Below are 19,569 nucleotides of genomic sequence, written 5' to 3'. Positions count from 1 at the left end.
ACTCTAGCAAACTTCAGACGGGCCTGGACATGTACTGGCTTAAGCAAGGGGACACGTCTGGCACTGCAGGATTTGAGTCCCTGGCGGCGTAGTGTGTTACTGATGGTAGGCTTTGTTACTTTGGTCCCAGCTCTCTGGAGGTCATTCACTAGGTCCCCCCGTGTGGTTCTGGGATTTTTGCTCACTGTTCTTGTGATCATTTTGACCCCACGGGGTGAGATCTTGCGTGGAGCCCCAGATCGAGGGAGATTATCAGTGGTCTTGTATGTCTTCCATTTCCTAATAATTGCTCCCACAGTTGATTTCTTCAAACCAAGCTGCTTACCTATTGCAGATTCAGTCTTCCCAGCCTGGTGCAGGTCTACAATTTTGTTTCTGGTGTCCTTTGACAGCTCTTTGGTCTTGGCCATAGTGGAGTTTGGAGTGTGACTGTTTGAGGTTGTGGACAGGTGTCTTTTATACTGATAACAAGTTCAAACAGGTGCCATTAATACAGGTGCGAGTGGAGGACAGAGGAGCCTCTTAAAGAAGAAGTTACAGGTCTGTGAGAGCCAGAAATCTTGCTTGTTTGTAGGTGACCAAATACTTATTTTCCACCATAATTTGCAAATAAATTCATTAAAAATCCTGCAATATGATTTTCTGGATTTTTTTCCCTCAATTTGTCTGTCATAGTTGATGTGTACCTATGATGTAAATTACAGGCCTCTCTCATCTTTTTAAGTGGGAGAACTTGCACAATTGTTGGCTGACTAAATACTTTTTTTCCCCACTGTAAGTGTTCCTTTTGTCCAGGTGGAAAGGGCAGTGTGGAGTGCGATTGAGATTGCGTCATCTGTGGATTTGTTGGGGCGGTATGCGAATTGGAGTGGGTCTAGGGTTTCCAGGATGATGTTGTTGATGTGAGCCATCACCAGCCTTTCAAAGCACTTCATGGCTACCGATGTGAGTGCTACGGGGGCGGTAATCTTTTAGGCAGGTTCCCTTCGCTTCCTTGGGCATAGGGACTATAGTGGTCTGATTGAAACATGTAGGTATTATAGACTCGGTCAGGGAGAGGTTGAAAATGTCAGTGAAGACACTTGCCAGTTGGTCTGTGCTTGCTTTGAATACACGTACTGGTAATCCGTCTGGCCCCGTATCTTTATGAATCTTTTATTTTATTTTATTTTTTATGTTGTTTTATGTTTTTTAATGTTTTTAATCTTGACCTGTTTAAAGGTCTGGCTCACGTCGTCTTATGTTTTTTAATGTTTTTAATCTTGACCTGTTTAAAGGTCTGGCTCACGTCGTCTACTGAGAGCATGATCACACAGTCATCCAGAACAGCTGGTGCTCTCATGCATGCTTCAGTGTTGCTTGCCTCAAAGCGAGCATAAAAGGCATTTAGCTCGTCTGGTAGTCTTGCGTCACTGGGCAGCTCGTAGTTGGGTTTCCCTTTGTAGTCCGTAATAGTTTTCAAGCCCTGCCACATCCGACGAGCATCAGAGCCGGTGTAGTAGGATTCAATCTTTATCCTTTATTGACGCTTTGCCCGTTTGATGGTTCTTCTGGGGGCGTAGCGGGATTTCTTATAAGCGTCCGGATTAGTGTCCAGCTCCTTGAAAGTGGCAGCTCTAGCCTTTAGCTCGATGCGGATGTTGCCTCTAGTTGGGATATGTACGTACGGTAACTGTTGGGACGACGTCGTCGATGCACTTATTGATGAAGCCGGTGACTGAGTGGGTATCCTCCTCAATGCCATTGGATGAATCCCGGAACATATTCCAGTCTGTGCTAGCAAAACAGTCCAGTAGCGTAGCATCCGTGTCATCTGACCACTTCCGTATTGAGCGAGTCAGTTTTTGCTTATAAACAGGAATTAGGAGGATAGAATTATGGTCAGATTTGCCAAATGGAGGGCGAGGGAGAGCTTTGTATGCGTCTCTGTGTGTGGAGTAAAGGTGGTGTAGAGTTTTTTCCCTCTGGTTGCACATGTGACATGCTGGTAGAAATGAGGGCAAATGGATTTAAGTTTGCCTGCATTAAAGTCCCAGATTTCTGGGGAATTTGCAAGGATATTCACTGAATTTCCTGGACACATTCAAAAGGTTATTTATTAGTAGTGTTTTTTTATTATTGGGAAAGATGCTAATTAACGATCTGATATTGGGTTCATTACGTCAATTGCTTCAATTTGGTTGTGTTTCGGGTCCAGCAAATATTTGATGTGCTTGATTGAACTTGCCAGTCCCAATGGAACCAATGGAATTGTTCCAAAACTGCAAACCGCCCATCTGGCACTCCTTGTCAGGCTCAGGAAAATGCTCAAAGTATTTGAAAGAAAACAAATAAGATTTGAACCCAGGTGTGGATAAGTCCCACACAGGAAGCCTGTTTCTGAGAGGCTTCACATGTTTTCTGTTTAACCTGTTTAAGTTAGCTTGAACTATGGCATTTTCAAGGAAAGTAAATCTATCTAATTTGCCTTAAAATCATGGTATCATTAGAGATATGTTTGTGATGTCATTTCTTGTAATCCAGAGAGAAAATACATCGGAAATACATTTTTATCAGTTCTGGACGCAGTTTGCAAAGCACAAATTTCGTCAGTGGAGAAGAGGTGAACTGAGTGTCATCTACAGTCGTGGTCAAAAGTTTTGAGAATGACACAAATACAAATTTTCACAAAGTCTGCTGCCTCAGTTTTGATGATGGCAATTTGCATATACTCCAGAATGTCATGAAGAGTGATCAGATGATTTGCAATTAATTGCAAAGTCCCTCTTTGCCATGAAAATGAACTTAATCCCCAAAAAACATTTCCACGGCATTTCAGCCCTGCCACAAAAGGACCAGCTGCCATCCTGTCAGTGATTCTCTCGTTAACACAGGTGAGAGTGTTGACGAGGACAAGGCTGGAGATCACTCTCTCATGCTGATTGAGTTAGAATAACAGACTGGAAGCTTTAAAAGGAGGGTGGTGCTTGAAATCATTGTTCTTCTTCTGTTAACCATGGTTACCTACAAGGAAACACGTGCCGTCATCATTGCTTTGCATGAAAAGGGCTTCACAGGCAAGGATATTGCTGCTAGTAAGATTGCACCTAAATCAACCATTTATCGGATCATCAAGAACTTCAAGGAGAGAGGTTCAATTGTTGTGAAGAAGGCGTCAGGGCGCCCAAGAAAGTCCAGCAAGCGCCAGGACCGTCTCCTAAAGTTGATTCAGCTGTGGGATCGGGGCACCACTAGTGCAGAGCTTGCTCAGGAATGGCAGCAGGCAGGTGTGAGTGCATCTGCACGCACAGTGAAGCGAATACTTTTGGAGGATGGCCTGGTGTCAAGAAGGGCAGCAAAGAAGCCACTTCTCTCCAGGAAAAACATCAGGGACAGACTGATATTCTGCAAAAGGTACAGGGATTGGACTGCTGAGGACTGGGGTAAAGTCATTTTCTCTGATGAATCCCCTTTCCGATTGTTTGGCGCATCCAGAAAACACCTTGTACGGAGAAGAAAAGGTGAGCGCTACCATCAGTCCTGTGTCATGCCAACAGTAAAGTATCCTGAGACCATTCATGTGTGGGGTTGCCAAGGGAGTGGGCTCACTCACAATTTTGCCTAAGAACACAGCCATGAATAAAGAATGGTACCAACACATCCTCCGAGCAACTTCTCCCAACCATCCAAGAATAGTTTGGTGACGACCAATGCCTTTTCCAGCATGATGGAGCACCTTGCCATAAGGCAAAAGTGATAACTAAGTGGCTCGGGGAACAAAACATCAACATTTTGGGTCCATGGCCAGGAAACTCCCCAGACCTTAATCCCATTGAGAACTTGTGGTCGATCCTCAAGAGGCGGGTGGACAAACAAAACCCCACAAATTCTGACAAACTCCAAGCATTGATTATGCAAGAATGGGCTGCCATCAGTCAGGATGTGGCCCAGAAGTTATTTGACAGCATGCCAGGGCGGATTGCAAAGGTATTGTAAAAGAAGGGTCAACATTGCAAATATTGACTCTTTGCATACACTTAATGTAATTGTCAATAAAAGCCTTTGACACTTATGGAATGCTTGTAATTATACTTCAGTATACCATAGTAACATCTGACAAAAATATCACAACACTGAAGCAGCGAACTTTGTGAAGACCAATACTTGTGTCATTCTCAAAACTTTTGACCACGACTGTACTGTAGACTAACTGTATGACAGTCAACAATAAATTAACATGTTTATTTTACTTCAATCAAATTCAATGACATCTCCATCTAATTTTGCAGGATTTCAATGCCACACTTCATTCTGTGCATGTGTTTCTGTCTGCATGTCTATGTGTATATGTACAGTTTGCGTGTGCTGCTGACAGTGCTTACTGAAGTTGCAGTCAACATTTGCTACATCCAAATCTCTAACACACAAGAGACACAGTCCCCATGCCATAAACTTTGTATGGGACTACTCTTCCACTGCCTGGGCCAGTTGAGTAGCCAGCCGGAAGATATGTGTGAGGTAGCATAACAATAGTTGGAGAGTAGCTGTACAGTAGAGATGAAGACTTTTCAGGTCACTCATTATTGGGCCGATGACCTGGCAGGTTTCTGGCTATGGTTTAAACGTTCTGGGTCTGTTTTTGTCCCATGTTTTCATTACCTCAGCCAAATTGTATGCTAAGTCGCTTTGAAAAAAAGGGGCAGCTAAATGGCATATTACAGCGACTTCAGAAGTATTCACACCCCTTGACTTTTTCCACATTTTGTTGTGTCACAGCCTGAATTTAAAATGAATTAAATGTAGATGTTTTTATCACTGGCCTACACACAATACCCCATAATGTCAAAGTGGAATTATGGTTTTCTAAAATCTTTCAAATTAATTATAAATTTAAAAGCTTAAAACTCTTGAGTCAATAAGTATTCAACCCATTTGTTATGGCAAGCCTAAATAAGTTCAAGAGTAAAAATGTGCTTAACAAGTCACATAATATGTTGCATGGACTTACTCTGTCTGCAGTAATAGTGTGTAACATGATTTTTTAATGACTACCTCATCTCTGTACCCCACACATACAATTATCTGTAAGGTCCCTCAGTCGAGCAGTGAATTTCAAACACAGATTCAACCACAAAGACCAGGGAGGTTTTCCAATGCCTCGCAAAGAAGGGCACCTATTGGTAGATGGGTAAAAAAAAAGGCAGACAATGAATATCCCTTGCATGGTGAAGTTATTAATTACACAAAGATACAGGAGTCCTTCCTAACTCAGTTGGCGGAGAGGAAGGAAACCGCTCAGGGATTTCACAATGAGGCCAATGGTGACTTTCAAACAGTTACAGAGTTTAATGGCTGTGATAGGAGAAAACTGAGGATGGATCAAAAACATTGCAGTTACTCCACAATACTAACCTAATTGACAGAGTGAAAAGAAGGAAGCCTGTAAATAACAAAAATATTCCAAAACATGCATCCTGTTTGCAACAAGGTACTAAAGTAATACTGCAAGAAATGTGGCAAAGCAATTAACTTTATGTCCTGAATACAAACTGTTATGTTTGGAGCAAATCCAACACATAACTGAGTATCACCCTCATATTTTCAAGCATAGTGGTGGCTGCATCATGTTATGGGTATGCTTGTAATTGTTAACGACTGGAATGTTTTTCAGGATAAAAAAGCAACGGAATGGAGCTAAGCACAGGCAAAATCCTAGAGGAAAACCTGGTTCGGTCTGCTTTCCACCAGACGCTGAGATATTAATTCACCTTCCAGCAGGACAATAACCTAAAGCACAAGGCCAAATTGACACTGAAATTGCTTACCAAGAAGACAGTGAATGTTCCTGAGTGGTCGAGTTACACTTTTGACTTAAATCTGCTTGAAAATCTATGGCAAGACCTTAATATGGTTGCCTAGCAATGATCAACAACCACTTTGACAGAGCTTGAAGAACTTTTAAAAGAATAATGGGAAAATGTTGGAAAATCCAGGTGTGGAAAGTTCTTAAAGACTTACCCAGAAAGACTCACACCTGTAATCGCTGCCAAAGGTGATTTTAACATGTATTGACTCAGGGGTTTGAATAATTATCTAATCAAGATCTATATTAGTGTTTTATTTTTCATGATTTTTTAACAAATGTTTTTTTTTCATTGACAAAACATGACAATTAAATCTATTTGAATCCACTTTCTGACAACAAAATGTGGGAAAAAATCAAGGGGTGTGAATACTTTCTGAAGGCACTTGACATCATTTTTTTTTATCTCACCACCAACTTTTCTCTGTGATCTCTCCTTTCCAGGTCAGACCACCTATATGCCTTCTTCGTCCAGTGGAGTCCAGACATGTACCGGGAGGATATGGGAGGAAGAGGGGCGTCCGGAGAGCCGGGGTTCGTAGTGGTCAAAAACAACTGGGAGTCTGAAACAGGGTCTGACGTGCCGCCAGGCCCTGACATCACCGCTAAAGAGTGGGAGGTAAGAGATGGAGAAGCATAGAGACTGCGTCCAAAATGGCACCCTCTTCCCTATATAGTGCAGTACTTTTGACCAGTACCCGCTGGCACAGATTGTCAATGTCTTCTATTCGGCAGCCATATGCAATATACAGATGTGTGTTTCAGCAAATAAAATCATTACAGTACGTCTCTGTGTGTGTCTCAGCATCAGTTATGATATATTAGCATAATTTCATGCAGTGAACTTCTCTGATATAAATAGTTGATGTGATGATAATATTACATAAATGTATACGTGTAGCAGGCCCACATTTGTAGTACTACGGTATGTCTCTCAGTTCAGGCTTGTTCATAAGGATTTGTGAAGTTACTGTGACGTATATGCTAAGAGTCAGGAAGCAGGTGCAGAAGGTAAGTTTAATGATAAGAAAATGCAGATAAACAAAACAGGAGAAGCGTACTGAACGTGAACAAAACCAATACTGACTGATGACTGAGGCTACTGAGGGCTAAATAAAGGGAGAGTAATCAAGGTGATGATGAGGTCCAGGTGTGCGTAATGATGGGGAGCAGGTGCGCGTAATGATGATGCCAGGACCGGTGGTTAGTAGACTGGCGACGTCAAGCCCTGGAGAGGGGGAGTGGGAGTAGGCGTGTGTAATGAATACTCGGACAGAGTGGTAAGATCCAATCGCAGAATAGCGATGCTTTATTAAAGTACAGACAAGGGAAAGGCTTAATCGTGGTCGGGCGGGCTGTGGTCAAAACCGGGCCAGGCATAGACAGGCAGAGGTACCAAAGGAGCGGGCTTAGTCGTAGTCGAGGTCACAGGCACAGGATCCGAGAACGGTAATCACTGGGGTAGACAAGTAGAGGATTAAGCAATACGGGGAGTCAACTAACAAGGCACTGGTCGGATACACGGGTAATCAAAACAACAAACTCTCTCTCTCTCTCACTCGGAACAAAACGCTTAGCAAGTCACAATGGAACAATACCTCGCGCCGACTGAGCTTCTGAGCACACCTTAAATCCTATACTAATTACTGACAGGTGTGCTCAGAACTCAGGTGAATCAGATCGAGTCTGATGACTCCCCCTCTCAGTAGATCGGGGAAGTGTCAGACTCTGTCTAGATCCTGCCAAACCCCGATCCCTTACAGTATCCCCCTCCCCAGGGCCGGCTCCTGACGGCCTTCTACCTCTACCGGGTGGTCTTCCTCTGGGTCGGGGTCCTGGATGATCTGGGTGCTCAGCGTGGAAAGTGGCCTTGAGAGCGGGATCCAGTATATCCTTAGCCGGAACCCAGGACCGTTCCTCAGGTCCATATCCCTCCCAGTCCACGAGATATTCGATGCCCCCTCGTCTCCGTCTTGACTCCAGTATCTCGTGGACTGTATAGATGTTGTCCTGTTCATCCTCCAAAGGTGGTGTAGTAGGTTGTTGAGCGATTGGTGGATACATCGGGCTATAATGGACAGGTTTCAGCAGGGAGACGTGGAACGTAGGGTTTATCCTGTAGTGTCGAGGGAGGAACAGACGGTAGGTGACAGGGTTAATACGCCTCTGTACTTTGAAGGGACCAATGTACCTGGGTTGGAGCTTCTTGCAGCTCCGTCGGAACCGCAGGTCTCGGGTAGACAGCCACACTCGTTGCCCGGGTTGATAAATGGGAGTAGGTCTCCGGCGTCGGTCGGCGTAGGTCTTTTGTTGTTGTGAGGCTTGGCTGAGATGTTGATGGGCCGTCTCCCAGACCTGCGCACTCCGACGGAACCACTCGTCCACCGCCGGTACCATCCCTGATGCGGTATCCCACGGAAACAGGGGAGGTTGATACCCTAGAACACACTGGAAGGGCGTTAAACGTAGGGAGGTGTGAATGAGTGAGTTCTGAGCATACTCTACCCAAGGAAGGAATCGACTCCACTCTTGCGGTTGCCGCGAACATTGTTGCCGTAGATATTTCCCAATTTCCTGGTTGAGCCGTTCTGTCTGCCCATTGGCCTGGGGATGGTATCCGGAGGTTAGGCTAACCGAAATGCCCAAGCGTTCGCAGAACGCCTTCCATACCCGGGATACAAACTGGGGTCCCCGGTCGGAAACAATATCCTCTGGGACACCAAACTGCCGGAACACCTGGGTAAACATAGTCTCAGCCATCTGAGTGGCGTTAGGCAAACGGGTCATAGGTACTAACCGACACATCTTGGAGAAACGATCGATGACCACGAGAATTACAGTATGGCCCTCTGATTCAGGTAGGTCGGTAATAAAGTCCATAGCAATGTGCGACCATGGTCGTTGAGGAGTTGGCAATGGCATCAGCTTACCCTCCGGTAGTGCACGAGGTACCTTGGACTGGGCACATACTGGACAGGATAAGACATAGTCTCTGACGTCATCTGCGAGGGAATCCCACCAGTATTTACGGCTGATGAGTCGTGTAGTTCGAGTGATTCCAGGATGACCAGATCCCAGCGACGTGTGGCACCATTCCATCAGTTGAGGGCGAAGAGAAGCTGGCACAAACACCTTAGACTCCGGGGTTTCTGGAGGGGCTGGTACCGCTTGTAAGCTCTCCTGAATCGTGTCATCAATAGCCCACCTCACCGGTCCAGCACGGTAACTCATGGGGAGAATAGTTTCTGGCTCCACGGGTCTTTCCGTGCGCTCGAACCGTCTGGAAAGCGCATCCGCCTTACCATTCTTGGACCCGGGGATATAAGACACAGTGAATCGGAACCGGTTGAAGAATAAAGACCACCTGGCCTGTCGGGAGTTCAGTCGTTTGGCGCTGTGAAGATACTCCAGGTTGCGGTGGTCCGTGAGCACCTGGAACGGATGCTCTGCTCCCTCCAACCAATGTCTCCACTCCTCCAGGGCTAACTTCACCGCCAGTAATTCCCGATTACCCACGTCATAGTTCTGCTCGGCAGCATTCAATTTCCGGGAAAAGAAAGCACAGGGTCGTGATTTAGGCGGCTCACCTTGGCGTTGGGATAACACGGCTCCAACTCCAACCTCCGAAGCGTCCACTTCCACGATAAACGGTAAGGTAGGGTCCGGCTGACATAGAATAGGAGCGGTGGTAAAACGTTGCTTCAGCGTCTCAAACGCACGCACTGCCCCCTCCATCCAGTTCAGACCGCGACCCTTGTAGCTGGTCATCGCCGACAGAGGCGCTGCGGTTGTGCTGAAATTACGCACGAACCGTCTATAGTAATTGGCAAACCCTAAGAACCTCTGGAGCTCCTTCACCGTCTTGGGTTGAGGCCAGTCTTGTACCGCTTGCACCTTAGATTCATCCAGTTTAACACCGTCGGGAGTGAGTATGGCCCCAAGGAAGGAAATCGTAGTGACGTGGAATTCGCTTTTTTCTGCCTTCACAAACAGAGAATGTTGTAGGAGCCGATCCAGAACCTGTCGTACATGGGACACATGTTCACTCAGCGAGTTAGAATATATGAGGATGTCATCAATGTATACTATGACAAATCGATCAATCATGTCTCTGAAAATGTCATTCATGAACGCCTGAAATACTGAGGGCGCGTTGGTAAGTCCATAGGGCATGACACAATATTCGTAGTGTCCTCGATGTGTGATGAAGGCGGTCTTCCATTCATCCCCCTCTCTAATACGCACCAGATTGTACGCACTCCTGAGATCCAGTTTACTGTACATGGAGGCCTGTCCCACCTGTTCAAGGGCGGCTGGAATCAAAGGAAGGGGGTAACGATTTTTTATGGTTATATCGTTCAACCCTCGATAGTCGATACAAGGACGCAGTCCGCCATCCTTTTTCTTCACAAAGAAAAAACTGGATGCGGCGGGAGACGTCGATGGGCGAATGGCCCCTTGCTGTAGCGCCTCATCAACATACTGACTCATCGCTTCTCGTTCAGGCTGTGACAACGGGTAGATTCTTCCACGAGGAGGTGTAGCTCCGGATAGTAGATCAATCCCGCAGTCCCAGGCCCGATGAGGTGGTAACACGGTAGCCCTCTCCTTGGAGAACACCTGCGCGTAATCCTGGTATTCTGTAGGGACCACAGTAGACACCGCACCCTGCGCATCCTCCACAGTAGACGTTTTGCACGGTAAATTGAGGCACTCTGCCCTACATACCTCACTCCAAGCTGTGATATCGCCAGATTTCCAGGAGATGACCGGATTATGGAGGACGAGCCAGGGGTGGCCGAGAACTAGTGGCTCCCGTGGAGCGGAGATGACGAAAAAAAAGATGTTCTCCTGGTGTATGGCGCCCACTTGTAACTTGATCTCCCCGGTACGGTGCGTAATGAACCCAGTGCCCATGGGCTCACCGTCTAGCACGTTGACTCGCAGGGGAGGTTGAATAGGAATAAGTTGAACTCCCAACTCCTCCGCAAGACCCATATCCAGAAAGCTGGCCGCCGCTCCGGAATCAATAAGTCCTTCCAACCTGCGCACTTTCTCTCCGACAGATAAGGTAACAGGTACATACATTTGTTTAGCTGTAATGTTCAACACGGGAGTCTCACTCACCGGTTTGGCAGTTCCGAGGCGATATCCTGAGGTACGGTTAGGTCGTACCGGACATTGACGCACGAAATGACCCGACTGACCACAATACAGGCATAGTCCGTCTTGCCGACGTTGTTGTCTCACCGACCCTTGTAGAGGTGACCGTCCCAGTTGCATAGGTTCCTCCTCAGATTCTCTCCTCCGCTCTGTCGCTTGCATAGGACCAGTGATCGAGGGCTCCCGAACTGTGGATGCCTGGTGTTGCACTATAAGATTATCAATAGAGATGGCAATTTTGATAAACTCATGTAGCGTAGTGATATCTCCTCGACAAGCCAACTCAGTCTGTACGTCTTTGCGCAGCCCTCTACGGAAAACTGTGAGCAAACCAGTCTCGCTCCATCCGCTACCGGCTGCTATAGTACGGAACTCTAAAGCGTAGTCGGCTACTGTGCGACGGCCCTGCTGAAGTTCGCATAGCTGATCTCCCACACTACGCCCAGATACTGGGTGGTCGAACACCTCTTGAAACAGTCTCTTGAACTGAACTTCCTCATTCAGCTCGGGGACCTCAGCTGCCCAAAGCGCAGTAGCCCAATCCAGTGCTCTTCCCGTTAGCAGAGAAATCATGAAATCCACTCTGCTACGGTCATCGGAAAACATGGAATGATTATACGACGTATACAGGGACATCTGGAGTAGAAACCCCTGACATTTGCCAGGTTCCCCGTCGTACCTTGTCAGTATAGAAATCGGAGGTGCATGACGAGGACTGACCGTACTCGGGGTGGTGCCTTCCGCTGCACCAGCGTTGAGTAGCTGTAGGAGTTCATCCATGCGTTTCTCCTGTATCTCCCATCGCCTCTGTAATTCCGCTGGATCCATGGTAATGGCGAGGTATTCTGTAATGAATACTCGGACAGAGTGGTAAGATCCAATCGCAGAATAGCGATGCTTTATTAAAGTACAGACAAGGGAAAGGCTTAATCGTGGTCGGGCGGGCTGTGGTCAAAACCGGGCCAGGCATAGACAGGCAGAGGTACCAAAGGAGCGGGCTTAGTCGTAGTCGAGGTCACAGGCACAGGATCCGAGAACGGTAATCACTGGGGTAGACAAGTAGAGGATTAAGCAATACGGGGAGTCAACTAACAAGGCACTGGTCGGATACACGGGTAATCAAAACAACAAACTCTCTCTCTCTCACTCGGAACAAAACGCTTAGCAAGTCACAATGGAACAATACCTCGCGCCGACTGAGCTTCTGAGCACACCTTAAATCCTATACTAATTACTGACAGGTGTGCTCAGAACTCAGGTGAATCAGATCGAGTCTGATGACTCCCCCTCTCAGTAGATCTGGGAAGTGTCAGACTCTGTCTAGATCCTGCCAACCCCGATCCCTTACAGCGTGATAGTTACTATGAGTTTCAGACTGCTGTATGCTTGTCTGCAGCTCTCCTATTGTACTGTACTGTGCAAATCCCTAAACCATCATACTACCACCACCATGCTTGACTGTCGGTATGAGGTTCTTACTGTGGAATGCAGTGTTTGGTTTTCGCCAGACATAATGGGACCCATCTCGTCCAAAAAGTTTACTCAAGTTTGCCAAAATGCACTTCGAAGCACCTTGATGATCATCAAGACTCTTGGAAGAATATTCTATGGACAGATGAGTCAAAAGTATAACTTTTTGGATGACATGGATTCCATTATGTCTGGCGAAAACTAAACACTGCAATCCACAGCAAGAACCTCATACCAACGGTCAAGCATGGTGGTGGTAGTGTGATGGTTTGGGGATGCTTTGCTGCCTCAGCATCTGGACGACTTGCCTTAATAGAAGGAACCATGAATTCTGCTCTGTATCAGAGAATTCTACAGGAGAATGATAGGCCATCGGTCTGTGAGCTGAAGCTGAAGCGCAGCTGGGTCATGCAGCAAGACAATGATCCAAAACACACAATCACGTCTAAATGAAAATGGGTAAAAAGCAACAAATATGAAGTTTTGTAATGGCCTAGTCAAAGTTCAGACCTAATCCCATTTGAGATGTTGTGGCAGGACTTGAAACGAGCAGTTCATGCTTGAAAACCCACAAATGTCGCTGTGTTAAAGCAGTTCTGCATGCAAGAGTGGGCCAGAATTCCTCCACAGCGATGTGAGAGACTGATCAACAACTACACAAAGCATTTGGTTGCAGTCATTGCAGCTAAAGGTGGCGCAAACAGTTATTGAGTATAAGGGGGCAATTACTTTTTCACATAGGGGAATTGGGTGTTGCATAACTTTGTTAATTAAATAAATAAAATAAGTATCCATTTTTTATTTGTTATTTGTAAACTCAGGTTCCCTTTATCTAATAGTCGTTTTTGGTTGAAGATCTGATAACATTCAGTATAAAAAATGTGTAAAAATAAAGAAAATCAGAAAGGGGGCAAATACTGTTTCACAGCACTGTATATAGATATATCTTTATTAAGAGTTGGAGAAACCGGCTTTGGGGTTTGTCTAGATTTTATTTGTCCACCAGACAACCACTGAAACATTTCAGTTTATTCAAAAAGATGTTGTTGTTTTTTGAGGAAATTTAATCTAATCAAATGTATTGAGGCCAATTGAATACAAGGCTTCAAAAGTGATAAAAAAATCTAGCGTGAAGGAAAACGGGGAAGTAATAAGTAATCAACCAATATCGATAGAGAAATATCGTTACATTTTATGTTGTGAAGTCATTGGAAATCAAATATGTTCAAGCCGTTTTTCTCCAGAAAATCCCGCACTTCACTCCGAAGTACAGCTTTTTGGCAGAGGTGTGATCAAGTCACTATTATTCGAGTCACAAGCAAGTTTCAAGTCACAAAGTCTGATCCTCAAGTCGAGTCCCAAGTAGAACGGGTCGAGTCTAGAGTTATGTTCAAGTCGTGCATTCTAACTCGAGTGTGGAGTCACAAGTTTTTTCAAGTCAAGTCTCTAGTCAAGTAAAAAAAAAAAAAGAAGCCTTGAGTCTGACGCTACAAGCTCGGCACACCTGTATTTGGGGAGTTTCTCCCATTCTTCTCTGCATATCCTCTCAAGATCTGTCAGGTTGGATGGGGAGCGTCACTACACATCTATTTTCAGGTCTCTCCAGAGATGTTTGATCAGGTTCAAGTCCAGGTTCTGGCTGGGCCACTCAAGGACATTCAGAGAGTTATCCCGAAGCCACTCAGGTCGTTGTCCTGTTGGAAGGTAAACCTTCGCCCCAGTCTGAGGTCCTGAGCATTCTGGAGCAGGTTTTCATCAAGGATCTCAATGTTCTTTGCTCCGTTAATCTTTCCCTCGATCCTGACTAGTCTCTCAGTCCCTGCTGCTGATAAAGGGAGTTACCATCACCAAATGGACAGGCTAAAATCAACACTGAACGGCAAACAAACGGCATCACAATAGTCTCTAGGCCGTTCCGAGTTCAACAAGGTGCCCCACTTGGCCGTAGCTCTCTCGGTCTGACCGCAGCGACTGTGCAAGAAGGCCCAAAATGAAGCATGACCTAAATATGAGGTGCTTTCGGGTGACAGTGGCAGAACGGTTGAGTCTAGAAACATAATTCAACCACAGGACAGTTCCCAAGATCCTCCCCATCTGCACAAGCCTACCCTTGACCATGTGGAATTAACCCTTACACCCTGTTTTTATCTGTTATTTCATCTAAGAGTTGACCTTGACTTCTATCCCCATAGGAATACATTGCTGCTGCACTAACTTCAACCTGATGCCTATGTGGGATATGATTGCCATATCAAACTGTCTTCAATGACAACCCATCAGGCCACTATAAGGATTACCTGTGTTAATTTTAAGCTTCCTGGAGCAACCAGAAGTGGTTAAATTGACCCTAAACCACAATGCATTCAACCCTCTGTAAATCAGTCAGTTCTTAACATAAAGACTTGAAACTCAGGATTCTGTAAAAGCTTCCAGTGACAACTGGAAGTGCCTTAAATTGGGGTCATAATGGGTGTTTTTCGAAGGACGAAAAAGGTAACATCTTTCCAAAATGTCATATGTGTGATTAGGCAACCCTCATGAACTGTAAATCAGTCAGTTCTCGAATCAGACCTCCAAGAAAAAACTCACACACATACAGCTAAGATGAAGTGACACAGTGTGTCTCCCTTAGGATAACATTGGTGTACAGGGTATGCTCTAACTCTGCTTCCGTGCATGCAATTTGAAAAGATCCTTTTGCCATGTGTTCAGGGTCACCAGTAGCTCTATAGATATCAATATGAATAGAGTACATGGTCCCCTTCATTTCCTAAATGGGAAGTATGAACTTGCAATATATCAAATGGCAAATGCCTTTGTAACATGTTGCAATTGGACAGCAATCAAGTCAGCCATCTCATTGCTTAAAATCCTCATAAACAGTCAAAGGACAGCACATTTGAATTGTATTTTTACAGTAGAGTGTCCCAGTAGTGGACTTCATTAGTTTAAACCCTTTCACTGCAGGTCCAATTTGTTATGGTAAATGCCCATTGTAATATATTGCTAATGGACAGTGCCCATTTGCCATATGATATATTGCCAGTGCCAATATGTTATACTGGACATATTGGTACGGGCAAAATATCATATGGCAAATGGACACTGTCCATTTCCAATATGTTTAAACAGGGATTTACCATCACCAAATGAACAGGCTGAAATCAACACCAACAAGCAAGGGAGAGGAACCACTATCACTGCTAGGCCATTACGAGTTCAACGATGTGCCCTACTTGACCGTAGCTCGATCGGTCTTACCGCAGCGACTGTGCAAATAAGTAGGCCCGGAATGAAGCCTGACTAGTAGTGATTTCAACATGCTTTTCACATATTACGGCCTCTGGGTCACGCAGAGACACACCATTTTCGACTGGGCTCATCGGGGGGAGGTTGGGGTGGACAAGCCACATAGTTTTTCTAGCTTTGTGCGGTGGTTCATGTGGTTGGACACATCCACATTTCTCCCTTAGGATAACATTGGATTACAGATTACACTCTAACTCTGCTTCTGTATATGCAATTTGCAAAGTTCCTTTTGCCACGTGTTCAGGGTCACCGGTAGCTCTACAGTCATCAATATGAATACAGTACATGGTCCCCTTCATATCCTGAACGGGAAGTATGAACTTTACGATCAACAAATGAACAGGCTGAAATCAGGCTGTGACTTTCGGGTTCGGAACCCAACTTCCTATGATCATATGTTACAAGTGGACACTTTGCCCATTTGGAGTATTATATGTGACAAGTTGACATTTTGACCATTTGCAGTATAATTTGCCAGATATGGACATCACATAGGCCTTATGGACAAACTCAAATAAAATAAGACAAATCTATATCCATAAGGTTCTTTAGTAATGTGTAATTGAGACAAAATCTTTTTTTTTTCTCGAAAAAAACAGTCCAAAACGCACTTTTGAAGAAGGATTTATAATTGCTAATTTCACTCTTGAGAAACCCTTAGGATTTTTGAATTATTACACTGGCATTTGCCATATACCATTTGCAATATGTTTTGCACCATTTGCTGTGCATTTGAGTGGTATTTGCAATTGTGTATATGTTTTGCCCAATGGCAATAAGTTGCCATTCATTTTTGTCCATTAGGCATATGCTTTCCCTTACCTTTCCCTTAAGCGTGCTGAAAGTCTGTTGTCAAACACAGTTTTTTCCAAAACATTACTAAATGTTGGTAACAGGCTAATTGGTCGGCTATTTGAGCCAGTAAAGGGGGCTTTACTGGCTTTACTTTTTCTTCCCTCCAGGCCTGAGGGCACACACTTTCTTGTAGGCTTAAATTGAAGATATGGCAGATAGGAGTGGCAATATCGTCCGCTATTACCCTCAGTAATTTTCCATCCAAGTTTTCAGCTTGTCATTGTTGATAGATAATAATATTTTTTTCACCTCTTCCACACTCACTTTGCGGAATTCAAAATTACAATTCTTGTCTTTCATAATTTGGTCAAATATACTTGGATGTGTAGTGTCAGTGTTTGTTGCTGGCATGTTATGCCTAAGTTTGCTAATCTTGCCAATTAAAAAATCATTAAAGTAGTTGGCAATATCAGTCGGTTTTGTAATGAATGAGCCATCTGATTCAATGAATGATGGAGCTGAGTTTGCCAAAATTTCACTTGAAGGTGCTCCAAAGCTTTTTACTGTAATTCTTTATGTAATTTATCTTTGTTTCATAGCATAGTTTCTTCTTCTTTTTATTCAGTTTAGTCACATGATTTCTCAATTTGCAGTACGTTTGCCAATCGGTTGTGCAGCCAGACTTATTTGCCATTCCTTTTGCCTCATCCCTTTCAACCATACCATTTTTCAATTCCTCATCAATTCACAGGGATTTAACAGTTTTTACAGTCATTTTCTTGAAAGGTGCATGCTTATTAGCAACTGGAATCCGTCTGGCCGCTCTACCATAAAGACCTGATTGGTGGAGTCCTGCAGAGATGGTTGTCCTTCTGGAAGATTCTCCCATATCCACAGAAGAACTCTGGAGCTATGTCAGAGTGACCATTGGGTTCTTGGTCACCTCCCTGACCAAGGCCCTTCTCCCCCGATTGCTCAGTTTGGCCGGGCAGCCAGCTCTAGGAAGAGTCTTGGTGGTTCTAAACTTCTTCCATTTAAGAATGATGGAGGCCACTGTGTTCTTGGGGAACTTCAATGCTGCAGACGTTTTTTGGTACCCTTCCTCAGATCTGTGCCTTGACACAATCCTGTCTCGGAGCTCTACGGACAATTCCCTCGACCTCATGGCTTGGTTTTTGCTCTGACATGCATTGTAAACTGTGTGACCTTATACAGACAGGTGTGTGCCTTTCCAAATCATCTCCAATCAATTGAATTTAACACAGGTGTACTCCAATCAAGTTGTAGAAACATCTAATGGATGATCAATGGAAACAGGATAAACCTGAGCTCAATTTCGAGTCTCATAGCAAAGGGTCTGAATACTTATGTAAATAAGGTATTTCCGTTTTTTATTTTTAATACATTTGCCAAAATGTCTAAAAACCTGTTTTCACTTTGTCATTATGTGATGTTGTGTGTAGATTGATGAGGAAAAGGCTATAACGTAACAGAATGTGGAAAAAGTCAAGGGGTCTAAATACTTCCCGAATGCACTGTATGTTATGAATTCTAGCTAGGTGGCTAACGTTAGCTAGGCTATGGGTTAGAGTTAGGGGTTAGAGTTAAGGTTAGGGTTAAGTTTAGGAGTTAGCTTAAAGGGTTAAGGTTAGGGTTAGGGGAAGGGTTAGCTAAAAGGGTTAAGGTTAGGGTTAGGTAAAAGGGTTAGGGTTAGGGGAAGGGTTAGCTTACATGCTAATAAGTTGCGAAGTAGCAAGAAATTAGTAAGTAGTTGAAAAGTTGCTAATTAGCTAAAGTTGTCTGTGATGAGATTCGAACTCGCAACCTTTGGGTTTCTAGACGTTAACGTTATACGCTGCCCAAACCACCCTACTTTCATTTTTGTCTCAAGTAACCATCTGTCTTATGTAACCATACCAAACGTAACATGTGAAACTATTTCTGAGTGTCCCGGATTTATATTTACTATGTTACATCTAGTCTATGAGACCAGGCTGGTCTGCACCGCAATCTATCACTTTGGAGGGCTGCCTGGCCGCGGAATGCTCGTTGGCAACTGGGTAGCCCTTTTCTTCCTCACAAATACTGTAATTAATTTGCCAAAATACGTTACATTTTCATCACATAATATTTAAGGCAGTGCGATATCACGGCTATCTTTAGATAATATAGCCAGCCAGTAAACACCCAAACTAGGTCTATCTGAAATCTGAAAGTCATCAATTGTTCTGGCAAAGATGCCTCTGTAGTACATTTCTAAATTGAATTGTATATGGGTAATATAAAGGTAGGGATATGCACGACCGCCTTTGCACGCCAATGCTGATGACTGGTCATTGATCAACAATCAAGATGCGCAACTTTTTGTTTCTGAAGCACAGATTAGATGTTTTTGAGACAAAAATGTAGTGCAATACTGTAGGCCTATATTAGGGACCAGATCAAATAGGTAAAGGTATTTAAAATACAAATGGTAGACATCGCGCAGACAGGAATAAAGAACTCTCCGGGAAGAAGAAAGGCGCTGGTGTTTGTTTCATGATTAACTACTCATGGTGTGATTGTGATAACGTACAGGAACTCAAGTCCTTTTGTTCACCCGACCTAGAATACCTCACAATCAAATGCTGACCTTATTACCACCCAAGATAATTATCTTTGGTTATAGTCACAGCCGTGTATATTCCCCCTCAAGCCGATACCACGACGGCCCTCAAGGAACTACAGTGTACTGAGGCTGCATTTATTGTAGCTGGGGACTTTAACAAAGCAAATTTGAAGAAAACGCTACCGTAGTTCTATCAAACCAAATACTAGCACTTCAAAAACTCTCGACCATTGTTACTCTCCCTTCCGGGATGGCTACAAGACCCTCCCCCGTCCTCCCTTCGGCAAATCAGATCACGACTCCATTCTGCTCCTCCCTTCCTATATGCAGAAACTCAAACAGGAAGTACCCGCGCTAAGGTCTATTCAATGCTGGTCTGACC

At 44.5% G+C, this 19,569-nt stretch overlaps 1 protein-coding gene across 1 annotated transcript in view; it reads left to right on the top strand.

Annotated features, from left to right (window-relative positions):
* The window catches only part of LOC311107213 (oxidation resistance protein 1-like), a gene marked incomplete at both ends in the record, with an annotated part of 98,643 nt that overhangs the window by 28,467 nt on the left and 50,607 nt on the right, over positions 1-19,569 (top strand). The window contains one exon of the mRNA XM_084149707.1: positions 6,287-6,461. Within this exon, the coding sequence (XP_084005833.1) occupies positions 6,287-6,461 (175 nt within the window). The remainder of the gene's footprint in view (positions 1-6,286; positions 6,462-19,569) is intronic.

This window comes from Coregonus lavaretus (genome assembly GCF_964263955.1).
Source record: "Coregonus lavaretus genome assembly, chromosome: 3".
Lineage (NCBI taxonomy): Eukaryota > Metazoa > Chordata > Actinopteri > Salmoniformes > Salmonidae > Coregonus > Coregonus lavaretus.
Note: the sequence above shows the minus strand (reverse complement) of the source record. Positions and strands in the feature narration are given on the sequence as shown.